We start from the raw sequence: 23482 nt of genomic DNA, 5'->3' as shown, positions 1-23482 counted from the left end.
TTATTGTTATTATTATTATTACTTTCTCATCACCCTGGCAGTACCCAGTGCTGCAGTGCACTGGTTCAGAGCGTCTTCAACCAGACTGCCTGCATTTGGATCTCAGCTCTCCTAAGGAGTCCAATGACTTGGACAAGCTATTTAATACTTCCAACCTTATTTTCCTCACTTTCAAAATCCATACTATAATAGCACTTTATAGTTACTGTGAGGAATGGATGTGTGATGCCTGTAGAAATATCGGGGCCACAGAAAATTACTGTGGCTATTGACTTTCCGTTGCCTTGGTCCTGCAGGCTGGTTAGTCCTTGGTGAAGAACACATAGACAGGTATCTTCCCAGGGTTGCTAACGTCACACTCCACAAGCTGGATGGCTAGAAACAACCCAAGCACAAAGGGTACTCTGTTCCAGTTTTCAGGGTTAAGGTTACCAAACAAATCATTTGCAAGGCCAGGCTCCCTCCGCGGGCTTCAGAAAGCTGTCATCTTTGCCTCTCCTAACTTCTGGCGGTCCCGGCATGCCTGTGCTTGAAGGAACATCACTCCTGCCCCTCCCCCTGTCCTTATGTGCATCCTCTGCTTGCCTGTGTCTGACAACATCGAAAGTTCTCCCTTTTCTCTTACAGGATAGCAGCGATTGTATGTGAGTGCTCCCTAAGCTGGGTGACCTCTTCTAACTTGTTAGATGGACAAATACACAGCTTGATAATGTCGCTCTTTTGGGGGGTAGTGGTAAGTGACTCAATCCATGAAAGGAAGAAGATGATGAAAGGAGGGAGAGGACAAAAGACAGAGGGAAGAAGCTGTGGGAAGGAAGAGGAAAGAAGAGCAGGCAGGCAAGGAACAAACACCCAAGACGGGGAAGGCGCTGTAGAGCAAAGGAGCATACACTTCCATGGTGGCTCTTGCTTAGAGACTTACACCAATAAATGAGCCTCCCCGCCACCGCCATGATCCTCTGAACCATCCAATATCAGTGGCTCCAGCAGCAGCAGAGTGGCATCCTGTACATGACTGATGCAGAACTCCAAGAAAATACCTTTGGGTCCTAAGTGAGTATAAGGAGAGGCAGACAGAGCTCCACCCAGAAGTATAAGAACACTCTAAAAATCCTGACTTGACTTTGATTCAGCCATTTAGTGAAGTTTCTGGAAAGGGCACACTTTCCTTTGTCCTGTGACAAGCTGGGTTCATGACATATTGAGACTTTGGGCCCGGCTGTGAATGTTTCAGAGGCTAGATACCCTAGGAACACATAATGACCCCATATTAGAAGAGGATTTGAAGCCCAAGTTGGGACAGCCACTTAGAACTCAATGTGTCTAAGCAAGTATCTCCATACAAATTATTGTAGAGTTGGGGTCTGATTTTGTCTACAAATAGCATTTTCCTACTTAGACAATTTAGAACCAAAAAGATAAAGCTACTGGGCTCCTGCTTGGAAGAACCAGAGAAGAAGAATTAACAGTTTAACATGTGCTCAGGAAGTGCCTATCACATGTGTCCATGTTTCTCCTCTGATGAAGTGTGGGTCCATCCCCTCTGTATGGGCTCAACATGTGCACACTGGGGCCCGGCCACCTCGCTGTCACCAAACTCTCGGAGGAGCAATCTTGTGTACTCTGCTCACAATTGAGGTTTCATTTAAGCGCTTACCTTCCAGCCAATGAGATGCTAGGGACAGAGAAGACGTGTAGGAAGAAAAAGATGATGGCATCTGATATTTGAAAATGGATGAGTTCCCCTAAAGAAGAGCATAAAACTTGCTGGATGGTATGGGGACAGGAAACTGGCAAGCTGCCAGCCCTGTAATTACATCTCGAATTGAGCCATAATCCTCACTGCTTCTGAAAACAGTAAGAACGCGGAAAATGATAACCCGAGTTTACTTAAAAGACTGACATTTGCTTACAGCTTCCAAATCAAATGTTTTCCTGACACTCTGGTTGAGGCTGGAGAGTTACAGAGATAATGGTACATTTTGTGTCAGAAGAAAGGAAATAATGCATTTCCCAGAAGGAAAAGGAAACTGAACATTTTATGGAAAGGAATCCTGTATTTTGTGAGAAAAAAATAAATAAATGCATTTTGTCTTCTATAGAACATAACTTACATGCTTTTTTGTTTGTTTATTTTAATAAAACCTTCAGGTTCACAACATACGGATATAAGCTCTTTGTACACAACAGCATGGGCTTTACGCCAAGCCAAGAAGTGACAGTGACCACCTCAGCAGGCTTTCCAGAGAGAGGCGCCACTGTCACCACAAGCGTCCTTAACCACACAGCCATAGACGTGAGATGGGACAAGCCAAGTAAGACACTTCACATGTCTCTTTCCCCGACTTGTAGCACTTCTGTTACTTTCCTGTGCTGTGATGAAACACCATGACCAAGGCGACTTAAAGAAGCAAGTGTTGATTTGGGCTTATGGTTCCCAGAGGCTTAGAGTCCATTGTGGCTAGGAGGCATGCCAGCAGGCAGCATAGCTGTGACAAACTTCTCCAGCAGGCCATACCTCCTAAACCTCCCCAAACAGCACCACCAACCTGGCACCAAGCATTCAAATGCCTGAGAGACTGTGGGGGAACATTTCTCAACCAAACCACCATAGCGCACTAAAAATAAACAAGTTAAGGTGCCTAAACTATCTATGTGCATGTATGCTCACATATGCAGGTATGTTTATGTTCACATATACAGGTACACATGTATGTGGACAAATGTGTGTGGAGGCCAGAGATCAACCAAAGTTGGTGTTCCTCAGGATGTTTCTCTCAACTGTCCTTGAACTCATGACTCTGCCTCTGCTTTCCCAGTACTCTATTACAAGCAGACACCACCATGCCTAGGTTTTATGTGGATTCTGGGGGTGGAACTCCAGGTTCTCATGCTTTCAACCATCCTCTAAGGCCTATGAGGTTCTTCTTAAGAGATGAATGCCTCCTTACCTCTTCCTGGATCCCTGTGCCCTCCCTTATTCATTTCAGATGGGGAGTAGTTCCATCAGTGTGGAGACAGGACAGTCAGATAGAAGCATCTACTTAATCACTTGGCACCGTGCAGGACTGTGACCCTTCTGCAGCTCCCAGACCTAGCACCTTTCACTCATTCCTCATTAATAAGAACCATGTACAGGGTCTGCCACAGTGTGATTCTACCATGCACCATGCCTTAGAGCCACTATTGGCTGGTAAAGGAATTCCATCTTGATGCACTGTCACTGTGTTGAGGATCTTACCTTGGCATGATGGAACACTTCTTCTGGGGATTTGAAAGAGCATACAGATGTCTCTATAACTTTGGGAACCATGGTGAATGAAATCTCAGCTACCTAACGGTATGGCATTTAGCATCTGATTTGCTCATGTGTATTGCCTTTAAGAACAACCAGAAAAGCCCTGAGTCTATCATACAAATATTCATACTAACCATTTTTGCAGGCATGACTTAAGATCTGACAAATGGCTGAATCAAAGGTTGTCAGTATTTTCACTGAATACTGAGAAATATCTAATTTGTACAGGTTTGACTAAAGTAATTTGTTTTATAAAGGTAAGCACTCACTAGAACAGTTATCTACTATTATACAAAAAGATGTATATAACAATGGCAACCATTAGCATAATTGGGCTAGTCAGGAGCTTGTTCAGGTCTAAGAAGACAGGTTTTCGTACACTTTCTACCATGTGACAGCCATCATGAGTCATCAACTACAAATCAGAGCAGTGTTTGTGTTGGTCACTCTTCCTTTGTGATAAAATACCCCCAGTAAACCTGTGTATGTGGAAGGAAAGATTGTATCAACTCATGTTTCCAGTGTTTGGGTGTGTGATCACTTCCTTCTGGAGTTTTGAGGCCTGTGGTGAGGCAAGGCATGAGGTGTGCACGATGAAGGAAGACACTCACATCCTGGCAGGTTTGAAGCAAAAGAAAGAGGCTGTGCTCCAAGATTCTCCTCAGTAGCATGTAACCTCTACCAGGTACCAGATCTTCAAGGTTTCACTACTTCCCAATACTACCGAGGCTGAGAACCATGCTCAGGGTCTGTGGGCCCGAGGGACATTATGTATAGGGGCATACATGTGTTGATCTATGCTTTCACCAAATAATTCATTAAAAAAAATTTAAAACCCTCCAGGGTTTTTGTTAACTTTGTTGGTTTTTAATGATCTATGGCATTTGGATTGGAATAATTTGAACCATTTTTTAAAGATTTATTTATTTATTATATATACAGAAGAGGGTGCCAGATCTCATTACAGATGGTTGTGAGCTACCATGTGGTTGCTAGGAATTGAACTCAGGACCTCCAGAAGAGCAGTCAGTGCTCTTAACCTCTGAGCCATCTCTCCAGCCCCTAATTTGAACCATTTTAATGGGAAATTTTGAGTTAATTGATCTTCTGATTGCCTTCTGTAACATCACCATGAAAAACAGGTTTTAACAGAAGTTAAATTTATTTGTGTGAGTATGTATGTGTGTGTGCCTGTGTGTGTGCCTGTGTGTGTGTCTGTGTGCTTGTGTGTGTGTGTGTGTGTGTGTGTGTGTGTGTGTGTGTGTGTTTTCACCCATTCCATTCTTCCTCCCTGCTCTGCCTGGCTTACCAATTCATCTTAAGAGCTTGCCCATAAAAGTAGTCACACACACACACACACACACACACACACACACACACACACACACGCACCGCATCCTTGTAATACTTGAATACTAAAGTGAAGATGTGGCTGCTCTGTTCTTACTCGAATACATGATATCATTGCATTCCCGAAGTCAGCGTGCTTATAGAAGCTGACAAACCTAATAGATCTGAAGCGGCCCGCTGAAGTTTCATTACCTCAGTAATCAGAACCTCTGACCTTTGGGATGTAGGTAAAGCAATCTGCTGTGGTTTCCATTCATACCTTGGAAATTTTTCAGATAAGTCTTCATGAGTACAAAGGTTAACTCTGAGAAGGGTCGTCTGTGAAAGCCCTCTGCAGGATCCTGCCCCTCCTCTGCTCAACCTGCTATCTTAAGTCAATTAACTAGTCACTCCTCTGCAAAAGAGCTGCTTATTTTTGCAACTTTAATTTTAATGTTTTTTTCTTGCTTGATGGAAGAAAATTGGTGCATAACTTACTAAGCTCAACAGTACAAAGCAGTTGTTTAGCACATCTTGGAGTTGGAAATCTTAGGAATACATTTTTACAACTTGGCTTAGTAAACATCATTGTTCAAAATATCATAAAATATGTATGTGTGTATACAGGCACACACACACACACACACACACACACACACACACACACACACACTTAATTCACTCTGGGCTGGGAGCTGCCTCAGTTGGAAGCCCCAGCACACCTATTGCATGATGAGACATGGGTAGGAGGAGAAGGTGGGTATCAACACCTGAGGCTGCCCACTGACCCCCTCACCCCCGGGCATGCCCTCTGACCTCCATGTGTACACCATAGTATGTGTGTACTCACACACATAAACCTGCACATGCACACATATCACACACAGAAAAGATTATAATGAAAGACTTTTTTTCCCTCTACTGTGATTGGTACAAATGCATATCATTTTAACAGCAAATGTTTCTGGTAAATTTTTACCAATCACAAATTGGCAAAGAGAGGTCATTTGACATTTGCATTTTCATTGGAACATAGGCAATAAAACCTTCTGTTACTCCCATTCATACCTTGGAAGTTTTTCAGATAAGACTTGGTGAACACAGAAGTTAACTCTAGGAAGGGATGACTCAGAACCATTTGAGAAGCTATTTGACAATTTGCCTGCTTCCATCACATGTGTTTGTAAAGTGAGATAAAGATATGTCTCTGTGTTTTCAGACTTTTGCAGGGGGTAGATGGATAGACAACATAAGCTTCCACACACAGATTGTATTTTCTTTCTCCATTCTCCTCCATGCCTAAAGCATTGGGGAAAAGAAAAAAAATTGTCACCTTTTACCCATCAAAAGAATTCACCTAAAGACAATGATTTCTACATTCATTTTAAACATTTATCTTTATTTTAATTTAGTGTGTGTTCATAGTTAGTGATACCTTTTACCATTTTCCATGTCATTCCATTTTGCATATAATAAAAAAATTAATGTGTTCTTTCCTTCCTTTTCTTATTGTAATTCCCAATGTTTGGTATATAAATTGTTTCATTGTTACAGAACACTTACAGAACTATTTTCTGTACTCAGCACCAATCTTTGTATTTCCCCCATTCTAAATTCTGAGTTTCAATTCTCCTCTCTGTCCTCTGGATGATGATTGCATTGTGGACATCATTTGCTTATTTTACTATTATGGTTATGATTGCTTTTTGTTTGTTTGTGTTTGTGTGTGTGTGTGTGTGTGTGTGTGTGTGTGTGTGTGTATAAATGCCAGAGTCCTCCATTGGGGTCAAGGAGAAACACCTCAAGGAAGTTGATTTTCTCATTCCACCAGGGCTCCAAGGATTGAACTTAGGGGGTCACCTTTGTGTAGCTAGTGCTTTTCCCTCTAAGGCATCTCAGATCATCATCAAAGGGTTTTGTTAATGTAACTGTACGTTAATTTTTGCCTGTATGAGATAATCTTCCTTTCATGTTTGCACATCCTTTTAATTTTTCTCAGCACAGGACTATCTTTGCCCTTTTTGTACACAAATGATCATATAGATGCAGACAACATTCTTGGATCAAATGTTTTCCCTCAAAACATGCTGATACTATTTTATTCTCCTGAAACATACTTTAGCTGAGCCTTCTAAAGCTTTTCTGATTCCCCCACCACCATGCTTCGGGTGTGGATGTCCCTACTGGCTCATAAGTTTGAACACTAGGCTCCCAACTAGTGGGGCCATTTTGAAAGTTGTGAAACTTTTGGGTCATGATGCTTATTTGGCAGAGGAAGGTCATAGAGAGCTTGCTTTGAAGGTTACAGCTCAGTCTTCATCCCTGTCCCATTGCCTGCTTCCTGAAGCACCAGAAAATGAAGACCCTCCATTGCCCATTCCTGCCTTCTCCACCGTGAGGGACTGTAGCCTCAGACCCAAGTCAAAATAAATCCTCTGAGGTCCTTTCCATTGAGTGTTCTATGTGAGCAACAGGGAAAGTAACAAGCGTATCCTACTGTGGATAACCTTTAACATTTAGTGTACTTTAGTCATAGTAAACTGTGCCAGCTCTACATTTGGATATAGTGTCAGCATTTGGGTAAGACAGTGTGGGGTTGTGAATGAGGCCACAGGCTCCTATGTTTGAATACCTGGTCTCCAGCTGGTGGAACTGTTTGGGAAGGATTAGTAGGGATGGTTTTGTTGGAAGTGTGGCACTGAGGATGGACTTGAGGTTTCAAAAGCTCACTCCAGGCCAAGATTTGCTCTCTTGCTCTCCATCCTGTGGATAAAAATGAGAGCTCTCAGCTACTGCTCCAGAACCATGCTTACTTACCTGCTGCCATGCTCCCCATCATGATAGTCATGGACTCTAACCTTCTAGAAATGAGAACTCCAAATTAAATGCTTTCTTTTTATAAGTTGCATTGATCTTGGCATTTTGTCATAGCAATAGAGAAGTAAGACAGATTATATTCTGTTTACAAAAATCTCTTCATTGTGGATAAGACAACTAATATATCCATGATTATGTGCTGCAATTGCTTTTCAAGGTAAATTTTTCTGTTCTAGGTCCTCAATATCTATAACATACTATAATAAGTATAATTAAGTCCAGGTATTGCTTTCTACCCATTCTTATCTTTGTTATGGTTTGAATGTAAAACATTACCACAGACTTTGTTTTTGTCCTCTTTGTCCACAGCTGGCAGAGCTATTCTGAGAGATGGTAGAGAATTTAGTAGTCGGGCCTCACTGAAGGAGTTTGGTACTGGGAATGTATGGAGGCTGACTGGTCTGTACCCTTCAGCTCTCTGCTCTCTGTCCTTCAGGAGGATATAGCCTTCTTGGTTACACACTCTCACACATGATGTTCGGCCTCTACTCAGGCCTCTAGGAGTAAGGTCCAGTATCTCTGGCCTAAATCCTCTGACAATGAATCAAAAGAAATGAGTTCTCCCTTTAAATTGGTCTCTCTGTTTTTTTAAATTATTTAAATGTTTTAATAAAATAGGTTTTGATCATACTCTTTGTCCTCTGTAATTCCTCACAGATCCTCCCCACCCCCCACCACCCAACTTCATGTTCTTTCTCTCTAATCATAAAAACATAAAACAAGACACAAATTTCAAAACAAACAACACCACACACACACACACACACACACACACACACACACACATACACACACACAAGTCTACAAAACAGTAAGATACAAAAGACCAAAATAGAACAAAAGAACACACACACACACAAAATCTGGAGTTTGTTTTGAGTTGGCCAACTTCTCCTGGGCATTGGGTCTGCCCTGTAGTGTGGTTGATGTACCCAGGGACACTGCACTGGCAAAAACTGATTTTTCCTTTGCCAGCAGGTATCCATTGCAAGTGGTTTCTTGGTTAGGGGTTGGAATTTATGTCCATTTCTGCTTTTCTGTGCTAGAATTTTGTCTGGTTTGAACATGGGCCGACCTGATGTGGGCTGTCAGTCTCTGTGAGTTTATATGTGTCTCTGAAAGACAGTTTCCTTGGAGTCTTCTGCCACCTCTGGCTCTTAGAATCCTTCTGCCTCCTCTTCCACAGTGTTCCCTGAGCCTTGAGGGTAGAGGTTTGATAAAGACATCCCAATTAAAGCTCGGGGCTTCAAAATCTCTCATTCTCTGCACATGTCCAGCTGTGAGTCTCTGATAAGTACCATCTACTGTAAGAAGAAGCTTGTCTGTAAGGATTGACCAAGGCACTCATCTATGAGTCTAGCAGGATGTCATTAGGAGTCATTTTATTGCTATGTTCCTTATTCTGTACATAGCACTATGTACAGAATAACAGTAGTAAGTTTTCCCCTGGGCCTCTGACTTTTCTGGTCTCATGTCATTGGTCACTTTAGAAGTGTCAGGTAGGGGTTCATCTCACAGAGTTCAGCCTTAAGTGGATGAAAACGTGGGTGGTTACCCCTGTACCACATGTACCACTCCGTGCCAGTGTGTCTTGCAAGCAGATCGCTGTTGTGGCAAGCGTCTTGCTACCACTCTGGAAAGTAATTTTCATTCAGTCTCTGGTGTTGTGTGTCTGTATATTCTGCCTGTTTTCTTCAGTTGATGCAGGTTTTAGTTCTGCCCAGGCTTTGTGTGTCTTCCCTTTCTTCTCCAAGGCAGATCTCTCAGCCATTCCAGATCAAGCCTATTGACAATTCCAGGCACGTGCTTTTGTATGCCCATAGCTTCTTTTCATAAAGGCATGTCCTTTTGTGTTATTTTTTGAAGAATATTATTCAAATGTTTTCTAAAACCTCCACCTTCTTCCCCTGAAAATGGTAGTATACAGAGTCTTCTAGAAAACATTTCTCTTGTCTTATGTAATGAAGAATCCACATAGCATAATTGCCTCTTTACAAAAAGGAAAATTACATTCAAGCCAGGTTTATTCAATAGACAGAAAAGGTGGAAATTTACTAGCTTTCTCTTTCTGACTAATTCAGTTAAAGCTTTCCCTCTCTCAGAGAGGAAGTAAGGTCAGCAGTCTCTCATTTGTTCTGTGTTTTGAATGAAGAACAGCTCTTCTGTCTCTCAACTGGTTCAGTTGAGTAGGAAGAAGCAGCTGTGGCTTGAGCAGTGCATCACAGAGTATCTGGTGTGGTAGTGACTAGTAGCAACACAAAGTGTCCCTGTTGATAGTCTGTGCTGGGACTCTACACTATAATAGCTGCACACTTGGCCAAAGGCAGGACAAGGCAGAAAGGTGGCTCTTGCCGTCCAGTTACACCACCTGTTTCTAGTCATAAGACCAGGGTAACGTTCGCAGAGGCTTCTGCAGCAGGCCTAACCCACCACCCTTTCTCTCATCCCTGGGGCAGTGAATAGCTATTCTATGTTAAGTGGGTAGGCAAATGGAACTGGGCTAGGAATGGGCTAGTCAATAGTCAAGTGTTTGGTATTTTTTTCAGACCTTGACATAATATCCATGCTCTCCTTGAATATGTAATGCTAGTTCTAATACATGTAATCTGTGAATCTCTGTGTGCTTCTGAGGAATATCTATAACATAAGTAAAATCTATTTACCCTTGTCTTACATGGCATATTCCACTTAATTGAGACATCCCCTCCAAACTGAAACATTTCCTCTAGGAATAATAGGGAACCCACCAGCCACAGGGGTAAATAGGAGGTCACATACTCTGGGTGGTTGGAGGGCTCTGGAGGGCCCCTCCCAACAATGCAGGAGGAAACAGTTGCTGGGTGTGGGGATGCTGACCAGCCAAACTGGGGACAGAAAGACACATTTAGATGGTGCAGGTGTGAGGACAGTCCCAGGGTTGCCAGCTTTGGGATCCACCCATCCACCCAGTAATACAGCTGCTTTTGAGTTATGCCTGCTCCTTACCAGTGACCCCTCACCCATACTCCTGTTAGTGACCCAAAGAAAGAGAGCACTGGTTCACCAAAACAGGCTTTGGTACAGTTGGTACCTGGGTGTTTGGTCTCCGTGGCTTCCCTTTCCGGATGGGTAGATTGTGTGTGCTGTGTCTCCTCAGGAAGTCTGTCACATAAGAGTCTGGAAGCACTTCCTTAATGTCATAAAGGTTTAACTTTTAAGATAAATTTAAATTAGTTGGGGTACCAAGCAGCACAAACTTGACCTCTACCATGCCTTCCATGCTGTGTAAGGGCAGCAGATTAGTGAGGGATATCCCTGTAAGCCAGTAAAACTATTTCTAGTGAGGAAAGGAGCTTTCTCCCAAACAGTCCACCTGGCTTCACTGGATTTGACTGACTTCATAACTGAGGAAATATGAGTACATTTGGTGACATCAGAGGAAAAAATCACTTCAATCTCCAGGGTTTGCCAAATTAATTACCAAGTCTTCTGGCATCAAGCCTCCCAACCACAAAGGCATACCCATCTTTTTAAAATATTGCTAGAGATAAAGGAAAGTAGTATCACAGTTAGGAAAAATAATCAAAATTAAAACGTGCTGTTTATGCATGAACCCCAAGATGTTAATGTAAAGGGATCCTTGACAAAAGTCATGGAAGTCCTCCATGCTGTGTTACTTTACATTGTACATACTTTTGTAAATAGTTATATTGATACTTCAAAAGTTATTTGAATAATTTTAAATAGCATATATACATATATATTAAAAGGATATTCAAAAGCATATATTCCTCAAAATGACTTCTAAGTTGATTATAGAGTGAAGCGAAAAATAAAATTGGTTTAAAAATAAAAGAGAATCTAATTCCAGAGCCTTTTATAAAGCTGAATCTCTATTAGCTTGCTTCTCTTTCATTCTAGAAATATTTAATATATTTATTCTATGTTTTCCACCTGCCATGTTTACAATGTTTTGTGTTTTCTGTTAACAGCTCTTCAAGATCTACAAGGTGATGTGGAATATTACACACTGTTTTGGAATTCTGGGGCCTTGAACAAATCCCTGAAAATTTTCCCAGATGTAGATTCTCATGTCCTTGGTGCCTTAGCTCCAAACACTGAGTATCAGATTATCCTCTCTGTCTTCAATGGAGTCCATGGAATCAACAGCACAGTTGTGCGTGTGACCACATGTGATGAGGGTGAGTAAAGATCCGAAAGGGTCTTGGCGTCAGAGATGCCAATGGTATTGATCGATCCTCCTTTATAAGATTCCCAATACTGAAAGGAAGGGGGAAGAAACCAAAATGTTTCTGTGCTTGTTGCCATCAAGTGACAGATGAATAAACCAGTCCCCTGGGAATAGTAGCGTGGAACGTAATACCTGCCCATCAGACCAGTTTCCATGTGTTCTTCTCAGGGCAGGCTTAGTTGGGAGCCAGTTCATGTCAATAAAAGGTGACATTCAGAAACATTTTTTTCTAAGATTAGCCCTCAATAGCATTGTGCTTTTCAAAATGACACCCTAGCTCAGGAAGAGCCCTTCCCAAGTCACCAAAAAAAAAAAAACAAACAAAAACAAAAAACAAAACAAAACACTGGGTGGAAGTTCAGCCTCAGAGAAGAATTGCCTATGTCTCGGTTTCTAAGCCAGTTAGCGAGGGAGAGGAAGCCAGAGAATCAACTTCTGAGTCGGAAATGAGTCTGGAATGGTCTTTCTAATCTTTCTGGCTTTATATGGTCTCATTATAAACATTATAATATCGTTACCTCCCAAGCAAGTGTTCCAGGCCATTAACAGAACTCTTTAAGGATGGAACCCATTTCTTCTGTGATGCCAAAGGTCGGCACCTTTTGTTTATAAAATAGGATGAATCACAAGGACGATTTTTCAACTAGTTAAGATGAGTTTTTATGATAAAAATAGGCCTTTGCATAGTTATTTCTGACATGCTTGAATAATTGTGTAATTTAATGCTAAGCAAGATTTTTTTTCTAATGTTAGATTTCATCATTACCTATGGTAATCAACACTCAAAATCATTTACATAATGACAATATTGCATTATTGCTTCATATTGCTTGAGTTACAAGCTAGTAACAGCAAATGATTTTTCACATCCCAGTAGCCTCAGTGTATTTGAATTTTATTTTATTTTATTTGGCTTAAGGAGCAAATTCCCCCCACCCACCCCCAAGGAGATATAAAGTGAAAGGTTGAAAAATGACAGATAATAGATACATGTTTAGGGGTGCAGACGGGTGAGTAATTTATCATTTATATCCCACTGGTCACATAGCATTGAAGATTAGCACTACGATGGTGAGATGAAGCATTTTGCCACCAATTCTCATGGTTTCTAACTGAGAGTGTAATAAGCCAATTTGCAGAGGACTTCAGACTGTGCTAACTTCATCACGGGAAAGTAGATAAGCAAGGAGCCCTTTGCTGAGCCTCTGTACCAATCTGCATTTGGTTTAACAAGTGCTTTGGTGGAGACAGCTGGGGCTTATTCAGTTTCTTCTTTAATTCTAGAGCCTCAGGGCATGCTTCCTCCAGAGGTTGTCATCATCAACAGTACAGCTGTACATGTCATCTGGACATCTCCTTCCAACCCAAATGGCATTGTCACCAAATCTTCTGTCTATGTAAATAACAAGCTCTGCCAGACTGGAGTGGATGTGCCGGGGTCGTTTATTCTGAAAGGCCTGTCTCCCTTCACTGTCTACAACATTCAGGTCAGAACATTGTTTGGTTTCTTTTTTGGATGGTTAAGCTCATGGATATGTTAAATCAAACATGTAGAGCTATATATCTATGTGGCAGCTCTCTGTGCTGGTTACAGATTCTTGTTTGTTTGGTGGGAAGGGGAAATGGACCAGAGTAAAAGCTGTTTGCTGTGAGGGATCTGCAGTCTTAACCCTTGGAAAACAGTTCTTGGTTAAGATGGACTTTGATGCTGAAGGGAGAGATGATAAAATGCCCAATGGTGAAAGGAAGTTAATCAAACTATCACCAAAACACAGTCTTTCCAGTTGGACTTTTTCTCGGTCTTTTGCTAGTATCAAGATCAGAATTAACTTGTAGATGTAGAGATTTTCTCTCTGTTCGTTTTTGGCCACTTACTCAGGGAAGTAGCATAGCTCACCGGGTGTCAATTCTCCCTCTGTAAAGGCAAATATTCTCTCCTCCACTAGCATTCCCGATTTTGAATGCAACAGGAAAACATAAAATGAGGCAAATAAAAAAATATACCAAAGGTTTTACCCAAAGATGGAAGGAATAAATCTTTTCATGATACAACAAACATTCCATAGCCTCACCTATGTGACATGGCTGCACTTAAACATTTTGTCCTTGGGAGTCTAGGAGACTCTTCTAAGTCCACGCCTCATTTCCTTGACGAATATGTATATACTATATGGCAAATTTATCGCAGAACTCAAAAAGTACATTGTCTACCTGAAGCCAAGCCTGTGGACCTCTTCGAGGTCTACTGACTCTAAAATAGAAGAAATACCAGAGCCCAGAAGTATGTAAGATACAGTGTTGTCCTGGAGGAACTGAAAATCTTGTATGAATGTCAGATACATGGGATAAGAAGGCTAAGAGAGCAAATGGGTGAAGAAAAGATCCCAGAAGCTCAGCATTTATAGAGAGGCTGAAATTTAGTAAATGTTTAAATAATCTATGCAACTTTCAAAATTCATGAGCATATCATGAATAATTTCCAAAAGGCATTAAATGCAGGAATTTTATTTGACCCCAGAAGCATTTTACCAGGAGTGCTATGTCTGCCCATGTTACATGTTGTTTTTCCATATCTAACAGTGAAGCACATTTATTTGGCTACAGTACTCTAGCCATCCCTACTGTGACGCATGGGCTTGGCTCCATAAGCAAAATTAGAACAGAAGGAAAGGATACAATAGAGACAGAAAGAAAGCTTCATGGATTGTGTCTTCATTGCCAACAACCTATATGAGTTACATCAGCACGGACAGGTGGACTGACGTTTGCATTCACACACCTCAGGAAGAGTCCACACATACAAGTAGACAACATATGGGTCAATTCATAAAGCCATGCCTTAAATCATTCTAATTACAGCCTTGTGAATAAAGAGCACCAGATGGAGATGGAGGCTTTGCTATGAGGTCTTCTTTGGGTCCCTGAGAGACAATAAGACTGAGCTCTGAGAATGAAGCATGATCATTTGCCTTATAAAGTCTGAAAGTCTGGAGCTGGAAAGATGGTTCAGTGGTTGAAAATGCTTACTGTGCTACTGTGAGGACCACTGTTGGAACCTAGCACCCACATCATAATCCACGTGTCTTGAGAATGTCTTTAACTACAACTCCAAGAGATCTTGATACCCTCTTCTGGCCTTCACATACAAACACACTTACACACACACACACACACACACACACACACACACACACACACACACACTATATATATATATATATATATATATATATATATATATATATATACTTAGATACAAAACTGAGTGTGCAAAGTGCAGGCTGGTGGTGAAAACCCTGAGATTGTATGTACATGTGCTGCTCAGCCTTGGCCTATAGAACAAGGCCTGTCATATCAAATCACATGCCCCTTAAGTAATATGGAAGCCCTTACTCACATTGATGGTTTGGGTCAGTTGTGGCCAGGAGAAAGCATATTTTAATCAGACTTGTGTCATTGAAACAAAGACAGAAGGTCAAAATTGAACCCAAAATTTGAATTTTTTCCTTACTATCTACACTGTGGAATTTTGTTTTGTAGATCAGGATTATTACACATGGCATATTTATGCATGGCTGGAAATTTGAATGTTAAATTTTAGTGCCTTTTTTAGGAAGTCAAACATCATTTAAGTCAGTATTGGACAAGTATGACCAATATTATGAACAAAACTTCTTCCATAAAATAGCAATTAATTTTAAAGCTGATCAAAGGTATCCCATTGAATAAATCTTTTTACATCACCCTTTCAAAGGGAATCATAACTTGAATTTTAAACTTGACTTTTAAGGTCTTTTCCAGTAACTATGGTAAACCTTAATATTTACACTTCATGCACATGCTACAGAGCATATGGAACTAGAGATATACTCAGGGTGAAGACTGGCAATGTTCTATTAATAAGAATGAGAAAACAGTGTAATGCTTTCCCAAAGTCAACAGCAAGTGTTTTGGAGAAACACAAATATCAGACATCTGACCATCTTTCGGGTCTCCCAATTGCTCTGCCCCCTGATTTACAGACTTACTAAAATGTAGGTCTGAGAACTCCTCATATGTGCAAGCTAAAGAGCATTGGATCTGAATGCAGAATGGTCTTTACTAGAGATCAGAAATGATAACAGTTGGGAATAGAGAAAGCCTGGGTAACAGGTACCAAAACTCAGGAGCAATAAGTTCTGATGTTGTTAAGGGGGGGGGGGGGGCTAATTCCACAATATTCTACTTTATCAATAGCTAGAGGGGAAGAACTCAAGCTCCAGCCATGAAGAAGTAAGGAGACAGCACCATCCTCTACACTGATTGTTCATTGCATGCTGTAAACACATAACATGTAAACATGTATTGAAGTGTGTATCTCACCCTACAAACTTGAACTATTACTGTACATCTAGAACTATTACTGTACATTAAAAAATTATTTGGTCAAGAGTCCATCAGAAATATATTGTGTATGCAAAAGACAATAATAAATTTGGTTGAGATACTCGAGTTAATTTCACTCTGTACCAAAGTGTGATACATTCCAATATTCATAAAATTTATGTCATTAATTTTATCACATTGTATTTTAAGATAATCTACCTTAAAGTTATTTTTTGTTTGTACTTAATCATAATGGAGGGTCCTAATAGTGTTTAAATCTAGAAAATGTTACCACAAAGGGCAATATTACAACTATTGATAATACAGCTAATGCACTACAGTAAACATGTGCTCAGTGTTTTGATGCAACAGTACTGGGAACTAAATGATGTCTCTGAAGTAGAGTGTGAATCTCATCTATCTTCCTCCAAGCTCTGATGTAAAAAATTTGAGGACTGATTTGCTAAAAACTGCAACATCAGAATTTAAGAATCATCAGTACATAGCATTCTTTTACCTCTGTGTATAAGACGTTGAATGTCAATTAACACAAGAAAAAGTATAGTTCAGGGGCTGGAGAGATGGCTCAGTGGTTAAGAGGGCTTGCAGAGGACCCAGATTCCATTCCCAGCTCTCACATCAGGTGGCTCACAACCACACCTAGCTCTAGTTCCAAGGGACTGGCACCACCTTCTGGCCTCCATGGGTACCTGCAAACACATGAAACACATACATATGTTGAGACATACACATATTTTTTTTTAAATAAAAGGAAATAGAGTTGAGTTTACCCTTTAAATGCTATGTGCTGTGGCTGTTCCCCCAGATACCTCCTGTGTATCCACCTGTTTTCCTCCCAGCCACTGGATATACTCCTTTTGGGTTACTGATGTTTGATGGGCCCAATTTCCAATCCTAAGATCTTCCACCCTCTTAGTTCTTATTCTAACTAGGTGGCAGAATTAAAGGGGTGAGTGATGATTTCTGCTGTGATTAAGGGGACAATGCTATTGCAGCTGGAACAAATGGATATAAAATAGCTCAGACCTATTGGGAGGTTTCCCTGGGCTTCATTTTTCTCCCATTAGACATTAGCATTTAGGCAATTTGTTGCAAAGTGTCAAGACTACCAGGAGATATCATCATTATATCACGTGGTTATAGATCTGGAGAGCACTGTGCAAGGATAACCTATTAGTCCTGTGAATCACCACCTGAGCGTCTCCCATTCTTTGACTGTTCTGAATAGATTAATAAGCCCTTTTCTTTGTGAATGTTCAGAACCAGAGACCAAACATCACCATGATAATCACTAAATCAATTGTCCTGAGCCCAATTCTGTATTCTGTTCTGAGTTCATCCCACTGGATTCAATTCACATCAAAAAGGAGAATATTCACTAAGCCCCATGAGGCTATAGCGGACTTGAAGAGATTCATATGAAGAGGGGGAAGGTGGATTCAGACTGTTGTCGGTCTGTTTTGAAGATGATTATATTTATTCCTTTCCAAACTAATCTTTGCAGGTGGAAGTCTGTACAAAAGATGCCTGCATGAAAAGCAATGGAACCCAAGTCAGCACTGCGGAAGATACTCCAAGTGACATTTCAATACCTATAATCCGTGATATTACTTCAAGGTACCTAGCTTCTTATCAGTCAATCTAAACAACTTTGATCATAAGAAATGGAAGCAAATATCAAAGAAATCAGTTTAGCCATGAAAATCTCACTTAAAAATTTCTGTAAGTATGGGTGCATATCAAATTTCTTACATTTCTCAGGTAATCTATACTGCATACCAAAAACATTGAAACCTGTTTTCCTGATTCCATATCTCATGCCTAGTCATTTATTAACAGATACTTGGATATAGAGAGCCTCTTTATTTAAATGTGTCCTTTAATGAATTCTTTTGTGAAGCAAAATTCTAATTTTAATTATAATGACTACTTTATAGCTGAATCTCTTTGAAAATATTTGATTTATCTATCTCAGATTGCCCTAAAGCTAAAAATATGTCTCAAATAGAGAAAATAGTATTTAGATAGCTGCTAACAATTTTATCAGATTCTTAATAGGATCCCTTTCTTTACTCTTTCCTTGCTGAGAAATTACCAGAGGTTTAAAGTGAGTCCTTTAATAATTCAGATTTGGGGCTGAAGATATTGCTTTATGAATTCAAGGCCAGCCTGGTCTGCAAAGCAAGGTTTAGGAGAGTAAGGGCTACAGAATAAGACCCTTTCTCAACAAATAAACAAAAAGTAGAATAAGTGCTTGTTTGGCAGCACATATATTAAAATTTTAATGCTACAGAGACTATTAGCATGGCCTCTGCACAGGGATAACACTCAAAAACAGTAATAATAATCCAGTGTTAACAGGAAAAAGACTTAATGTCATTTCTCAGTATAGAAGTGAGGTTGTATTGATGATTCCTCTATACCAAATGAGACTAAAGAAGGAAATGTGAGCTGTCCTTTGTCAAACTTTGATCCTAACAAGATGAATCAAGTTTCACCTAAATACATGTGCACAAACACATACAGACTGACTCCATCCATTCTGATAGGTTCAGCCAGAAGAATGATATTTCTATGGTTTTTTTGTTTTGTTTTGTTTTGCTATCAGAACAAAAATAGATATATTGATGTGGTGGTTTAAATAGGTATGGCCCCATAGACTCATGTGTTTGAATGCATGGCCTATAGGGAGTGACACTATTAGGATGTGTGGCCTTGTTGTAGTAGGGATGGCCTTATTGGAGGAAGTGTGTCATTGTGGGGGCGGTCTTTGATGTCTCATATGCTCCAGCTACACCGTGTGGATACAATTCACTCTCTGTTGCTTGCGGATCAAGATTTAGAACTCTTAGTTACCTCTCCAGCAACATGTCTGTGTGCATTCTTCCTACCTTCCTGCCATGATGATAATGAACTAAACTTCTGAAACTGTAAGCCAGCCCAATTAAATGTTTTCCTTTATAAGAGTTGCTGTGGTCATTGTGTCTCTTCACAGCAATAGAAACTCTAACAAGACAATTGACTTTATCAAATAATAATTATAACAATTAGCAAGTGAAAGTAACTAGACATTAGCTACTCATGTCAAAAATTGTATCTCTTTTAATGTGTTTCCAAAGAAACAATACATTCCTGTCCAATTTTGGATGTTCTAATTAGCACAATCATTTCAGTAGAATTTTTGTCATGTATTCCAGGAATAGGTGCTTACTATGGAAAGGAGGAATGGGAAAGTTATTTGGGCACTAAAGACTTTATTTATCTTTTTAATCAAACATATTTGTGGTTATAATAAAATAGGAACCAAAAATAAATTCCAAAGAGAACATAAATTTGCAACATTCCATCCTATAGTGGTGGTGAGAAACTAAATATTTATTAACTATATGAAAATACTGTCAATATTGAAAATGTGCAAGACAAATATAAATAGGAAAAATTCCCTCATCTGGCCAGGATTATAAGGGATGGAAAGAATCTTGGGGGATAGAACACTGAGTCCATTCTTTAAGTCAGAAAATAACTATAGTTCAGGGGATGGGTTTTGTTCTGTCCTTGTCTTCTTGTAGCACAAATCCTAAATGGTCTGATAATAAAAACCAGGAGCCAGACACTGGGGTAATGCTGAAAGCCACAGCCACTTTTTTTCTCACCAACTCCACGAATCCTCTGACTGAATGCCTCCAAGTCTGTCTCATCACACCGTACATGCCTTTCTCTACCCAGCCATTTCACTTCCTGTCTCAACCTTCCTAGTGCTGGGATTCAAGGCATGTGTGCTTCCCAAATACTGGTAACAAAAGCATGAGATTTCAAGTGTTGGGATTAAAGGTGTGTGCCACCACTGCCTGGCTCTAGACTGAATCAATCTCATGTAGCCCAGTGCAGCCTTGAACTCACAGAGATCCAGATGGATCTCTGCCTCCCAAGTGCTAGGATTAAAGGTGTGTGCCACCACTGCCTGACCTCTATGTTTAACTCTGTGACTTGCTCTGTCCTCTGATCTTCAGGCAAGCTTTATTTCTTAGATTACAGATATCACATCTCTTTATAAATCAAACTCTGCTGAATGACTAAAGAATTATGCTTTGGATTATATATTTACATTCATAAAAAAGTAGTCTCTAAGCTTTATGAGAAACTGAAGGAATGTGTCTGGATCTCCATCATAGTTTTCTTTTATGAAGATTACTATGGATGATACCAGATGGGGAAATGGTTGGAGGTAAAGACTGCATCTTCCCAAATGTAAGAGGTTAATAGAGGACCATTCAGATGAGCAGTGCACCACACTAACGAAGAAAGTGAGAGAGGAGACACCAGCACAAGCCAGATTTGAAGACAATTTTGGAAGCAGAATTTATCTGGAAAAGAATAATTCTAATGGTTGGTAAAGTTGTATTGGTTGGAAGACAGAAAGGGTGATATGAAACAAACTAATTTTTCTGCAGAGAATCTAAGAATAGAGAGGCATGAGACCATGGAGAAATAGGGATATGGAATGAAGGTCAAAGATGAATTTAGCTGAAGATCTATAAAAGTCAGTGATTGGTACCCAAGGTCCCTTACCTCTGCAGATGTATCCACAGGTTTCTTCTCCTGTGTGGTCCAGTCTACCTTCCATGAGATTAGTCATGTATTCTCTAGGGAAACTTGGTAGTGTATATTAAGAATTATGGACACTCTTCACAAAGTAGCAGAGATAAAGGCAATGATGAAGTGAGACAACAAGCTGAACACAAACCTTTGACTGCTCTCTCTAGCTATACTCTCCAAATGGAGTAGTCAATCAGAAATGCCTCCTTATAAGAAATTGCTAATTTTTATCCAGAAAACAATGAATCACAAAACATAAAATACTTCCATAAAATAGAATATGGGATCTTCCAAAAGAAATAAATAGTAGTTTTTACTTCAGATCTCCAATGGGAAAGTGTACTCATCAGCCATCTGTGAAATCTATGAAGCGCAAGCTAGCTTTATACGGGTGGGTGAATCACTCTTCAAGGTGGACAAAAGGACCAAGATAAATAAAATTATTTGATAGACCCCAAAACAATGTATGTGCAGAAAACATGATATTTAAAGGAGACCCTTTTATCAAGGAAGCAAACCCAGGACACAAGAAAAAGGAGTAATTAATGGGAGATGAAGGTACTTTGTAGATGTTAGAAGTATGAACACTGAGTTGAAGCTTCAGGAGAGATTTTGAGATGATGTCTCTGAAAATGCAGTAAGACATAGATGCATAAAGAAAAGAAATGAGGAAAACTAAGCAACTAAGAATGCCCCAGAGAGATAAAATTGTGAATAGCTGGTATCCCATTAAAGAGAAGAAGAAATAATCAAAGAAAGATGTTAAGAAAAGATCTTGGAACCATAGTCACTGGTGTGAAGAATGAATCCTCTAGGCAACGGACTCAGGAGACATTGCTGACACTGAAGGACTGACAGTGTGTCCATAGAATCTTCTACTACCATTATGCATTTTTGGGGGGTCTCATGATTCCACTAGAAATTATTATTTATGGGGTCTTTTTCCTCCTCATTTACTGCTATCTTAACATGTATGTAGTGATATAATTCTGATTTGCATTTCTCTGATGACTGATGAGACTGATAATCTTTTCTTGTGTTATTTGCCAATTATCAAGGGAAATCCCTTCAAACCTTTTGCTAGTTTGATTGGATTCATCGTCTTCTTGTTAGATTGGTAAAATTTTTCACATATTTATATACATACATATTTGGAAATCACTTATGTCTAATAACTTGCAAATGTTTTTCTCCACTCTATGGTTGTCTTAGGGTTTAGGAGTTTTTTATTTTGTTCTGTTCTGAAACCAGGGTCTCATGTAGTCTTGTCAGCTTGTCTAGCTTCAAACCTGCTGTGTAGCACAGTGTCTTAGTCAGTGTTCTATGAAGAGACAGCATGACCACAGCAATTTTTATAAAAGAAAACATCTCATTGGGCTGGCTTACTGTTTCAGAGGTTTAGTCTGCTATCACCATGGTGGGGAGCATGGCAGCATGCAGGCAGACATGGTGCTAGAGACACAGTTGAGGGTTCTCCATCTGATCGGCAGGCAGCAGGAAGAGAGAACGAGGGGGAGACTGAGAATGATTTGTGCATTTGAAATCCCAAAGCCCACCTCCAGTGACGTACTTCCTCCAACAAGACCACATCTACTCCAACAAGGACACACCTCCTAATTCCTCTCATGTATGCCACTCCCTAAAGCCATTCCTATTCAAACCACCACCCCTAGGAAGACCTTGAACTCCTGATCCTCCTGTTAGCCTCCCCGGTGCCAGGACTGTAGTTATGAGTCACCATGCCAGGCCAAGTAGCTTATCTTCTCAGTTCACTTAAGTGTCTTTTACAGAGCAAAAGACTTGAATTTCAGTGGAGTTGGCTTTGCCTTTTCTTTCTTTTTTGACGTGTACATTTGGTATTAAACATAAGAACTTTCCTTTACCTATGCTTAGGAGATGCTTGTCTGCTACATGAGTTCAAGACCACCTTAGGCTCTGTGAGATCTTGGCTTAAGGTGGGAAATAAAATGTTTCCTAGAACATTTTTCTGATTATATTTTGAATTTACATCTGTGCTAATTAAAAATTATGTGTGGGACAAATTAGTGTTGTTTTTTATTTCATGTTGTTTTTAATAAGTATTTTATAGTTCCAACATGATTTATTACAATGACTATTTTTTCCTACTGAATACTTTAGAATTCTGTGAAAAGTGAATATAAACATATTTTATAGGGCACTTTTGAATCTTCTATTGAATTTATCAATATGTCTGTCAGATCACCAGCATCATGGAATACTGGTTGTTACGGATACATAGTGACCTATAAAAACATGCAGCCTGCTTCTGTCTGAGATTTTTAAAGCTTGTTTTGCCTTTTCTTTTACTCTACTTTTCCATATAGCTTTTGGAAACAGTTTATTAATATCTACAAAAATCTCTGTGGTTTTTATTAGGACTGCATTGAATCTGTGAGTCAGTTGGAGAATTTGTATCTCAATAGTATCTAATCTTTCAAGTATTAGGTACAATAAATTGCTTATGTGCTTGATACATTTATCTTATCAACATTAGATAGAGCTCAATACACAGTAGTGAAGGTATTTCATTAGATTTGTACCTAATTATTTCCTTTTAAGGGTACAATTATTAATGTTCCTTTAAGCAAATTAAAATTTAATTGTTTGTTATTGGTGTGTAGAAAGACCATTGATTTTGATATAATAAAACTCTGTTCCACAACCTTGTTAAGTTTATTATGAGTCTTGGGCACTTTGTTGTAGATTTCTGAACTCTACATGGATCTACAAAACAAACTTAAGGA

The 23482-nt window shown here is 39.8% G+C and overlaps 1 protein-coding gene and 1 non-coding gene across 3 annotated transcripts in view; both read left to right on the top strand.

The window, feature by feature from the left end:
* Positions 1–23482, top strand: part of Ush2a (usherin) — a 701257-nt gene that overhangs the window by 492239 nt on the left and 185536 nt on the right. For both annotated transcript variants that reach the window (XR_004946207.1, XM_036202543.1), the window contains exons 43-46: positions 2152–2315; positions 11476–11685; positions 13020–13222; positions 17626–17738. Coding sequence is in view for 1 of the 2 variants with exons in the window: in XM_036202543.1 (XP_036058436.1) it covers positions 2152–2315; positions 11476–11685; positions 13020–13222; positions 17626–17738 (690 nt within the window). In the remaining variant the exon portion in view is untranslated. The remainder of the gene's footprint in view (positions 1–2151; positions 2316–11475; positions 11686–13019; positions 13223–17625; positions 17739–23482) is intronic.
* LOC118593620 lies at positions 18372–18478 on the top strand. The gene has a single exon (XR_004946283.1). It is a non-coding gene; the product is annotated as a U6 spliceosomal RNA (small nuclear RNA).

This window comes from Onychomys torridus, chromosome 11, assembly GCF_903995425.1.
Source record: "Onychomys torridus chromosome 11, mOncTor1.1, whole genome shotgun sequence".
Taxonomy (NCBI): domain Eukaryota; kingdom Metazoa; phylum Chordata; class Mammalia; order Rodentia; family Cricetidae; genus Onychomys; species Onychomys torridus.
This window is presented reverse-complemented; position numbering and strand designations above follow the sequence as displayed.